At 41.4% G+C, this 10,949-nt stretch overlaps 1 protein-coding gene across 1 annotated transcript; it reads left to right on the top strand.

Moving 5' to 3' along the window:
• Positions 1–7,661: 7,661 nt before the first annotated feature.
• LOC140380413 (uncharacterized) lies at positions 7,662–9,966 on the top strand. Its single transcript, XM_072464417.1, has 3 exons — positions 7,662–7,690; positions 8,200–8,444; positions 9,277–9,966. The coding sequence occupies exons 1-3, from the start codon at positions 7,662–7,664 to the stop codon at positions 9,870–9,872; spliced, it is 870 nt and encodes a 289-aa protein (XP_072320518.1). The 3' UTR covers positions 9,873–9,966.
• Positions 9,967–10,949: the final 983 nt, after the last annotated feature.

Here is a 10,949-nt window from a genome sequence, read left to right on the forward strand (position 1 = left end):
GCAGAGCCCCCCCAGGAGTTACTCCTTCTGTTACCCCATCTACTAGTGCGAGGGGTTTACATAGCAGAGCGCCCGCAGATGTTACTCCTTCTGTTACCCCATCCACTAGTGTGAAGGGTTTAAAGAGCGGAGCGCCCGCAGAAGTTACTCCTTCTGTCACTAGTGTGAGGGGTTCAGAGAGGGAGCCCGCAGAAGTTACTCCTTCTGTTACCCCATCCACTAGTGTGAGGGGTTCAAAGAGCAGAGTGCGCGCAGAAGTTACTCCTTCTGTTACCCCAACCACCAGTTGGAGGGGTTTGAAGCGTAAAGCGTCCAAAGCGTAAGTCTGCAAGTCCAAATAGTCTGAGTGGTTTAAAGCGCAGAGAGCCTGCAGAAGTTTCTACCTCTGTAACCACAACCAAAGAGCCAGCAGACGTTGCTCCATCTGTTCCCCCAATCGCTAGTCTGATGGATTTAAAGGGTGAAGAGCCCGCAGAAGATGCTTCTTCTGTAACCTCAACCACCAGCCGTAGGGGTTTAAAGCGCAGAAAGCCTTCAGAAGTTTCTCCTTCTGTAACCCCAACCACCAGCCAGGGTTTAAAGCGTAAAAAGTCTGCAGAAGTTTCTTCTGTACCCCAAGATGCATTTAAAACTACGAAAGACACAGACGGTGATTTCGATGTGCTGTGCACTGGTGTTCAAGACAAAGCCCTGTTCTTCAATCCTATTAGTGAAGGTGTTTGCAAAGATTTGTGCAAACTCCTAAAGGCAGAGTTTCTGAAGTTTGGTGTAGCAGATCCTGAAACTATAGGGCCACTGGGAACGCCGTGTCAAAAAGACAAAATTGTTGCGGATGGTAATTGTTTCTTTCGCGCTGTTTCGCAGGCAATTAGTGGCACGCAAAAATATCATCGGAAAATTAGACTTGCGATTGTTAAACAGCTCCAAAATGACGCTCAAAAATACAAAACCCTTTTGCGCGAAGGCCACTTGTCTGTTGAACAATATATCAGTGCGACAAAAATGCGTCTGGTTGGCACATGGGCCACAGAACTTGAAATCCATGCCGCCGCGGAATATTTAGGCGTAAATGTCTATACTTTATATAACGGCTGAAATACAGCTGTACTACTGAGCCTTTGTCAACCAAAGGCATTTACCTGGAAAATATTAATAATCATTATGAAACTGTAACTTGCGTCAAACAACCTATTACTCACGGTTGTTATGAATGCTGCCAAATCTCTGCATTACCATTGAAAGGCTACCATATTCGATCTAAAAATGTAGATGCCCAATCACAAGTTAATCCAACAGATAATGATGACATAAGTACAATCAAAAAAACTGCGTTATCAAAGTACATGCTAAAGAAAAAGAAAAAGAGTCAGAAAAACACATACAACAAACATCATGATGTGATCAAACAGACAGTAAAGCAAAAATATATACAACAACGGGAACAAGTTAAACAACGTTGTTTGGTACGATACAAACTTGATGTAGAGTATAGAGAAGGGAAAAAGGCTGCAAAGAAACATAAATATAATGTGAATATAGACTATGGAAATCAAATAAAGACTGCAACTATGCATAAATATATAACCAATATGCATTATCGAGAAAAAGTTAAAGCAACATTTAAAAATAAATACAGCATTGATTCACAATATCAATGCAAACTTAAAGCTGCTGGCATTAACAAATATAAAGCTAATTTACAATATCAAAACAAACTTAAAGCTGCCAGCATTAACAAATATAAAGCAAATTTACAATTTCAAAACAAACTTAAAGCTGCCAGCATTAACAAATATAAAGCAAATTTACAATATCAAAACAAACTTAAAGCTGCCAGCATTAACAAATATAAAGCAAATTTACAATATCAAAACAAACTTAAAGCTGCCAGCATTAACAAATATAAAGCAAATTTACAATTTCAAAACAAACTTAAAGCTGCTGGCATTAACAAATATAAAGCAAATTTACAATTTCAAAACAAACTTAAAGCTGCCAGCATTAACAAATATAAAGCAAATTTACAATATCAAAACAAACTTAAAGCTGCCAGCATTAACAAATATAAAGCAAATTTACAATTTCAAAACAAACTTAAAGCTGCCAGCATTAACAAATATAAAGCTAATTTACAATATCAAAACAAACTTAAAGCTGCCAGCATTAACAAATATAAAGCAAATTTACAATATCAAAACAAACTTAAAGCTGCCAGCATTAACAAATATAAAGCAAATTTACAATTTCAAAACAAACTTAAAGCTGCCAGCATTAACAAATATAAAGCAAATTTACAATATCAAAACAAACTTAAAGCTGCCAGCATTAACAAATTTAAAGCTAATTTACAATATCAAAACAAACTTAAAGCTGCCAGCATTAACAAATATAAAGCAAATTTACAATTTCAAAACAAACTTAAAGCTGCCAGCATTAACAAATATAAAGCAAATTTACAATATCAAAACAAACTTAAAGCTGCCAGCATTAACAAATATAAAGCAAATTTACAATTTCAAAACAAACTTAAAGCTGCCAGCATTAACAAATATAAAGCAAATTTACAATATCAAAACAAACTTAAAGCTGCCAGCATTAACAAATATAAAGCAAATTTACAATATCAAAACAAACTTAAAGCTGCCAGCATTAACAAATATAAAGCTAATTTACAATATCAAAACAAACTTAAAGCTGCCAGCATTAACAAATATAAAGCAAATTTACAATATCAAAACAAACTTAAAGCTGCCAGCATTAACAAATATAAAGCTAATGTACAACACAAACAAAATGTCAAAGCAGCCAGTAAACAAAAGTACAAGACCAATCCCCTTCATAAACAAAAAGTTAAAGCACTTGTTGAACAAAAATACCGCCATAATGAGCAATTTAAAAATAAAATTTGAGAAGCATACACAAAAAGTAAAAAACAATTGAAACAAAAACTGGAAAACTTCACTTTTGTCATGGAACAATTCATAAAGGAAGTTGAAGATGGTCCAGAATATGTTTGTTGTGTGTGTTTAAAACTCTTATTTAAGAACCAGGTCTTACCTTGTAAAAAGGAAGACTTTATGGCTAAACCTAAATGTGCTGCTATAGCTGATGCCTGTATCTCAGAGGCTTATTTACATACATGCGACAAAAAGTGTCCAACTCCATGCCCCCTCTTGGATTGCAGAGGTAGTTTATGGATCTGCTACACATGTAACTCCAAACTCTGTAAAGGTGAAATGCCAGCTGAAAGTTCAGTCAATAATTTACAATTGGACGACATTCCACCCGAACTTGCGTGCTTGAACACCGTTGAACAGCATATGTGACTCGCCACCGGAATTGTCGGACCATGTCGGCCTCGGTGAAACTGAGAAAAACAGCATTTTACTTTTTTTTCCCCAAATTTGTGATTTTCGTTTTTTTGCAGAATGTGCTAGTTGAAGATATGGACCAGCCATTCGATGTATCAGATAACAGTATTTGCAGCATTAAAAGCATAAATAAAGCCGTTTAAAATGTGGTGTTTTCGGGCGCTCTCTGGACGTGCAGAGGGGTGTGACCGCATTTCCATATGAACAGCTGCGCTATTGTAGTCAGCCAATGGGCTGAGCCGCCAGCCGCATGGCTACTTGATAAGCAGCAACACAGGGAGCAACACGCGATGTGTAACATCAGTTGAAAAATGGATCCTTCTGCTATCGCTCCGTAACTTTGACTGCAAATGTTACTCAAGAAGAAAAGAAAATTCTCTACTCTCAAGCAAATCGTGTAGCGGGAAACTCACTCCAGAACTCATGTACAAGCTACGGAGCGACTCATTAGCAGCAGAAAGAGAGTGGCAGGATATGAGGATTATCGGACATATGGAAGCAAACAGACGTTCTGTCGTAACTTCTGAGCTGACGACGTCCACGAAAAAGCCCCAGAAGAAGCGCAAGTTTGCCCGGACAAGCTTTTTCATAGGAGGCACGGAAGTCTGCAGAAGTACTTTCCTGTTCCTCATGGCGTAAGTAATGATTAATATTAAATACGCCTGTTTTAGTGTGCTGTTGTGGTCATGTTTGTGTTGTGAGTGCCTGTTTTGTTGAGCCATCACAAGCTAGCTAGCCACGTAGCGCCGCTAGCCCCGGCCGTGTCCCGCTCCTCCGCGTTTTAAGTCTTAAATACGACGTAAACGTCATAATGTGAATAATGCAGAATAAATGGCATCACAAACACGCTTGAAAGTTATGTTCTGGTGTGCTGTTGTGGTCGTGTTTGTGTTGTGAGTGCCTGTTTTGGTCTAAACCTGGTGAGCCATGATATCACAAGCTAGCTAGCCACGTGAAGCGTGTTATTCCCATATTACTGTCAACCCTAATCCTTTTTTTCCCCCTTTTCAGAATTGGCAAAGACACCCTGACTGACATAATTAAACACTATGATGAAAATGGAGCAACACCACGGTTGAGGAAGAAGCGTGCACAGCCACAGCCACGTTCACTCAGGTTCATCAGCCATGAAGTCATCCACACCGTTGTAGAGTTTATCAAAAACTATGCATAATGCTACCTGGTCGACATCCTGGCCATAAGGACTGGCATGTGAAGTTGCTCCCAACCCATGTGACTAAGGCCTCAGTTTGGCGTCTCTACGTGAAGTCTGCTAAGGAGCTTGGTAAGTGTAAAACATTATTTTGGTGATTTTCATGTTTTAATGATTAGAGTATAATTAACCATAAGCAACATCTGTTTTTTAGGTGAGCCTGCAGTTTGTAAATCAAGCTTCAGATCACTGTGGAAACAGCTTCTCCCACACATCAGAAGCTGCAGGCCACGCACAGATCTCTGTTGGCAGTGTCAGAGCAACAACGAGCAGCTGATACGAAGTGCAAATGTCCCAGATGAAAGAAAATCTGAAGTTGTCCAGAAGCAAGTGCATCATCTTGCCCTTGTGCAAAGTGAGAGGACTTTTTACAACACTTTGATTGCTGCCTGCAGACTGACAACAGAATCTAATGTGCTTTCGGACCCTCACCGCCAGCAAGCAAAGACATCAGGATGCATTACAGCTTCGACTTTGCACAGCAGGTACTACTAATAGTGCAAATGCAGAATAGCAATTATAGAGACATATACGTCTTAATCAAATGTCATATGTATTAATCTAATCTCCTTTCTCTCTCTCTGTCAACTACAGATACATTTTCCCTCAAACCCTCTGCAGCCGGGGCCAATGTATTTCCTGACTCCACGAAAATGTGGCCTTTTTGGTGTCTCCTGTGAAGGGATGCAGAAGCAGGTCAATTTCCTGATTGACGAAGGCATGTCGTCAAGTAAGGGAAGCAATGAAGTCATAAGCTACATGCATCATTTCTTCAACAACTTCGGGGTTGGAGAAAAATACGTGGATCTTCATTGTGACAACTGCAGTGGCCAAAACAAAAACAATTTCATGTTGTGGTATGCTGCCTGGCGTGTTGGACACAAGCTTCACCACACAATGGACATCCACTTCCCCATTGCTGGACACACCAAATTCTCCCCTGATTGTGGCTTTGGACTTATCAAGCGAGCATACATGAAGACCAGGGTTGACACTTTGGAAGACATCGCTGAGGTTAGTTTATGTTATTTGACTACTGTAATGTGTAAACATTAGCCTGGCAAAACTTAAGTGCAGATATTTTTCTTCTGTTCTAATTTTTTTTACATTGTCGCCCTTGTCATCAGGTAGTGGAAAACAGCTCTCCTGAGTCTCACCTCAATATCCCACAGCTTGTTGGAACGGCGGATGGCAGAGTGTTCGTCAAGAACTTCGACTGGCAGAAGCATCTGAGTCCCTTCTTCAGACGTCTTCCAAAGATCAAGAGCTATCAGCACTTCAGGTATTTATATTCAAACAAAAAAAAATAGTTAATGAGTGTTTCATGTGAAATAGTTAGCCATTTCTTAAATGTCCTGTTATTTGCTTACAGCTTTGATGCCAAGAGACCAGGTGTGGTGCTTGCGAAAAGTCACTGTGAAGCAGAACCAGTGGAATTTCAGCTACTACGCACTACAGCTGTTCTGCCTCCGGTTGACAATCTCCATGTCCTGGTCCCACCTGGATTGAACATTGACAGGCAGACCTACCTGCATGAAAAAATCAGGCCTTTCTGTGCTGACGAGGCAAAAGACATCACATGGATGAGCTTCTCCATGATCGACAGCGACATTGCATGTACCAGGACACATTCTTCATGCCTGCTGATATAGGGCAGGAGGCTCTTGATCACTATTTTGAAGGTGTTTTAAATTTAGCTCCGGCTGAGGGTAACAGCCCGGTAAGTTTGTTAAAGGATAAAGAAAATGAAGCTAAATGCTTTCCAAAAGAGTTTCCCTTTGGACGCAATACGTTTCATACCCCTCGGAAAACACGTTTAACCTTGTGCCGATATTTTGTTAACCGACTAATGCATGTGGATGGCAGATTTGCAGAAAATTTAAAGTTTCTCTTTTTGGCATTATACATGTTGGAAGTTGAGCAGGTTGTGTCAAAAGTGTCCATAGCTTTGCGGAAGGGACATTCCGGTTCTGATAATGCTGCTGCAGGTGAAGGAACTTTACAAGATTTACTACAGTTTGATAATGGTTATCGATTTATGACGGCTATAAGAGGAACACCGCCCTTCTGGCAATTGGCACAAAAAAAATTGTTTGCAAGCATTCGTCAGCTCGGTATTCCGACGTGGTTTTGTTCATTTAGTTCTGCAGATCTGCGGTGGCCAAGCCTACTGAAAACACTCTTAAAGCAGGAAGGTGGTACCCGGAGGGTTGCAGATTTGGACTGGGCTGAGAGATGTGACCTTTTGCGTCGTCACCCTGTAACCGCGGCTCGCATGTTTGACTCCCGTTGGCGCCGATTTTTGCGTAAAGTTATTTTGGCACCAGCTCAGCCCATCGGTAAAATCATAGATTATTTCTATCGTGTAGAATTCCAACAGAGAGGTAGCCCACATTGCCACGCCCTCTTTTGGGTAGAGAACTTCCCTAAACTTGGTGTCAACACTGACGAGGAGGTCCTGAACTTTGTGGATCAATATGTCACGTGTAAACGACCCTCAGACCCAAATGTATTGGAAAAAGTTACTTCGGTGCAGCAGCATTCCAAACGTCACTCCAAAACATGTAGGAAAGGTAAAAAGGTGTGCCGTTTTAATTTTCCCCGCCCGATATTGACGCGTACGTTTATTAAACAGCTGGACCCTGAATCTGTCCCACTTGTTACAAGGGAACAAGCTGAAGTTATTATGACTGCGCTTAAGAAGGCTACTCTTGATGAAAATAACCTGTCTCTTAGTGCTCAGGATTTGTTTGCGTCCTTGGGGTTATCACAGTTCACTTTTGAACAAGTCTACAGTGTTTTAGGCGGACACACACACATAGTTTTGGCCAGGGAACTCGACGAAGTCTGGATTAATAACTACAATGAGAAGTTATTAATTTGCTGGAATGCCAACATGGATATCCAGATTGTTGTAGATGCGTGGGCTTGTGTTGTGTACATTATTTCATATATTTCCAAGTCAGAAAGAGAAATGGGTTTGCTCTTAAGTTGTGCGCAAAAAGAAGCTTCCAAAGGTAATCTTAGTGCAAAAGAGGCATTTAAAAAATTAGGCAGCGTTTATCTTCATAATCGAGATGTCTCTGCGCAGGAAGCTGTCTATCGTGTAATGCCAGGGATGCATCTTAAAGAGTTTTCACGCAAGGTTGAATTCATTCCAACAGGCAATAATATAGTTCGCATGAGCAGACCCATAAGTGAAATAGATAAGGAAAGGCCGGATGATATTTGGATGAGAAACACTATTGATCGTTACTTGGGTAGACCACATAACGAGACATTTAATGACATGTGCATTGCGACATTGGTATCCGAATATCGCTTACTTTGTCCATCTGACAAATGTAAAAAGCCAATTATGTTACAAAATGGTTTGGGTGCAATTACTAAGAGAACACGGACCAAGCCTGCTGTCCTCCGTTATGTGTGGTTTTCTGAGACTAAAGTTACAGAGTTATTTCATCAAAGTATCCTTCAGTTATTCCTGCCATATCGCATTGAGGCTGACCTTAAGCCGCCTCCGTATGATACGTTTGAGGAATTTTATAAAAACGGAGAAGTTCGTTTGAGTGATGGGTCCCTACATACCGTTAAATCGATTGTTGATTCAAATAGGTGTTGCTTTGAACTTGCGACTGAGGACCTGGAGGAGGTCCAGGAGCAGATGGACGGTGATGACGTCTTAGAGGATGCATGGGGCTTGCTCTGCCCAGAGCAGGAAGTTGAGAGGTTGGAGTCAAAGGAGGAGAACAGAGAGAAGATGCAGGGAGTTAACTCTGAGCATGAGCAAGAGCCCATTCCCGACTTGGCCGTGAGCAATCAGCAAATTGGTCATGTAGAGAAAGCAAATGTCATGAGTCGTAAAGAGGGTCTTTCACTTGTGAGAACTCTGAACGAGCAACAGCTGTCTATTTTTTACAAAATACGGCAATTTTGCTTAGAGAAAGTTGCTGGCAAGAACCCTGACCCATTACACGTTTTTATTACGGGTGGAGCAGGCACTGGGAAAAGTCACCTGATTAGAGCGATTCAATATGAGGCGTCTCGGTTATTGGCTCCTACATGCCATAGTCCTGATAATGTCAGCGTTTTATTAACGGCTCCGACAGGGATAGCGGCATATAATTTACATGCGGCTACTATCCATTCAACATTTAGTATCGGTACAAGTATTTCCCTCCCCTACACGCCGCTGGGGGAGGAAAAGCTCAATACATTGCGCGCTAAATACGTTGATCTACAAATAGTAATAATTGATGAAATATCTATGGTTGACAAAAAGATATTTACGTACATTCACGGTCGGTTGCGTCAAATGAAACAATCAGGTGACTTTTCTCCATTTGGAAATGTGTCCATCATAGTTGTTGGGGATTTCTATCAATTGCCACCAGTCATGGGTCATCCTCTGTACAAGGAAGACGTAGGCGTGAATTTCTTTGCAGATTTATTCAGAATTGCGGTGTTAACAACAGTTGTACGACAAAGCGATAAAACTTTTGCAGAGCTACTAAACCGGCTAAGAGTGCGCTCAAGAGGAACACCCATGCTTGATGACGATCGAGCTTTATTACAAAGTCTTGAAACTGGCGAAGATCCTGATGTGTTGCACATTTTCACCAAAAACGAGTTTGTGTCAAATTATAATATCAAAGTATTAAATAGAGTATGCGAGGATACAGTGACAATCAGTGCGGCCTAACTGTATTGCTGTGGTAGAGACATGGTTAACTGTAGATTCATCTTTTCAAACCAGTCACATTGAAGGATATAACTTCCACAGTCGTCCCCGTAGTTTATCCTACCAGAGCAGTGGTCATCTGGCTCTGACTCGTTTACTGGGCCAACAACATGGTGGAGTTGGCATGTACTGTGAAGAAAACCTTAACTATGAAGTCGCAGTACAAGACTTTTGTTTAGAATGTTTAGCCAATTATTTTGCAGAGCACAAAATTATAGTTGCAGTGGTTTATCGTCCACCGTCGTACCCCATGTCTCTCTTTAAGTATAATTTAGATAGATTATTGAATTGGCTTGAGTCATATTGTGCCACTGTGGCAGTGTTGGGGGACTTTAATGATGACATATTGAAATCTTCAAGTCTCTGCAATTTTATGATGGAAAGAGGTTATGTTCAATATGTCAAATCCCCCACAACTGAGAGGGGGACATTAATTGATCATTTGTATCTCAAATCTACAGAGTATGACTTGGACTCTGTAGTGGTGCCAACATACTTTAGCGACCATGAAGGGATAGTGTGCTCTTTTAAGAGTTTAAACGTGTAAAGCGCTTCAATTAGATGATGGATACATTTCTAAATGAAATGGGCAGTTGTTGCTTTTTCACAACTCATCACATTGCTCATAGTTGTATGTGGGTTCTCTTAATTATTGGAGATTGTTATTAGTGTTGCTTTTATTGTCCAGTAATGTGAATAACTTTTTTAAAGTAACTTTTTAAAGTTTTTGTAAAGTGAGCATTGATGAAATACATTTTGCAAAGCTTGTTGTATGTTAAATGTAGTTTGGAAATGTTTTATGAATCATGAGAATTAATTTTGCGGCCTAAATGTCTGTCTGCCTCAATGTCTCCGTTCCGGTTGCGGGAGGGGTGGGGTGTGTGTGTGTGTGTCTATGTGTGTGTGTGTCTGTGTGTGTGTGTCTGTGTGTGTGTGTGTGTGTGTGACCCTCTGTGTGACCGTCTGTGTGTGTGAGTGTCTGTGTGACCGTCTGTGTGTGTGAGTGTCTGTGTGACCGTCTGTGTGTGTGAGTGTCTGTGTGACCGTCTGTGTGTGTGAGTGTCTGTGTGACCGTCTGTGTGTGTGAGTGTCTGTGTGACCAACCCTCTGTGTGTGACCGTGTGTGTGTGTGTGACCCTCTGTGTGTGTGTGTGTGTGTGTGTGTGTGACCCTCTGTGTGTGTGTGTGTGACCCTCTGTGTGTGTGTGTGTGTGTGTGTGTGACCCTCTGTGTGTGTGTGTGTGTGTGTGTGACCCTCTGTGTGTGTGTGTGTGTGACCCTCTGTGTGTGTGTGTGTGTGTGTGTGTGAGAGACCCTCTGTGTGTGTGTGTGTGTGTGTGTGTGTGTGTGTGAGAGACCCTCTGTGTGTGTGTGTGTGTGTGTGTGTGTGTGTGTGTGAGAGAGACCCTCTGTGTGTGTGTGTGTGTGTGTGTGTGTGTGTGTGTGTGTGTGTGAGTGACCATTTGTGTGTGTGTGACCCTCTGTGTGTGTGTGACCCTCTGTGTGTGTGTGACCGTGTGTGTGACCCTCTGTGTGTGTGACCCTCTGTGTGTGTGTGTGTGTGACCCTCTGCGTGTGTGTGTGTGTGTGACCCTCTGTGTGTGTGTGACCGTGTGTGTGTGTG

The sequence above is a fragment of the Eucyclogobius newberryi genome, unplaced genomic scaffold (genome assembly GCF_026437365.1).
Source record: "Eucyclogobius newberryi isolate DKJ021-1_F unplaced genomic scaffold, fEucNew1.0.hap1 SCAF_47, whole genome shotgun sequence".
NCBI classification, from domain to species: Eukaryota; Metazoa; Chordata; class Actinopteri; order Gobiiformes; family Gobiidae; genus Eucyclogobius; species Eucyclogobius newberryi.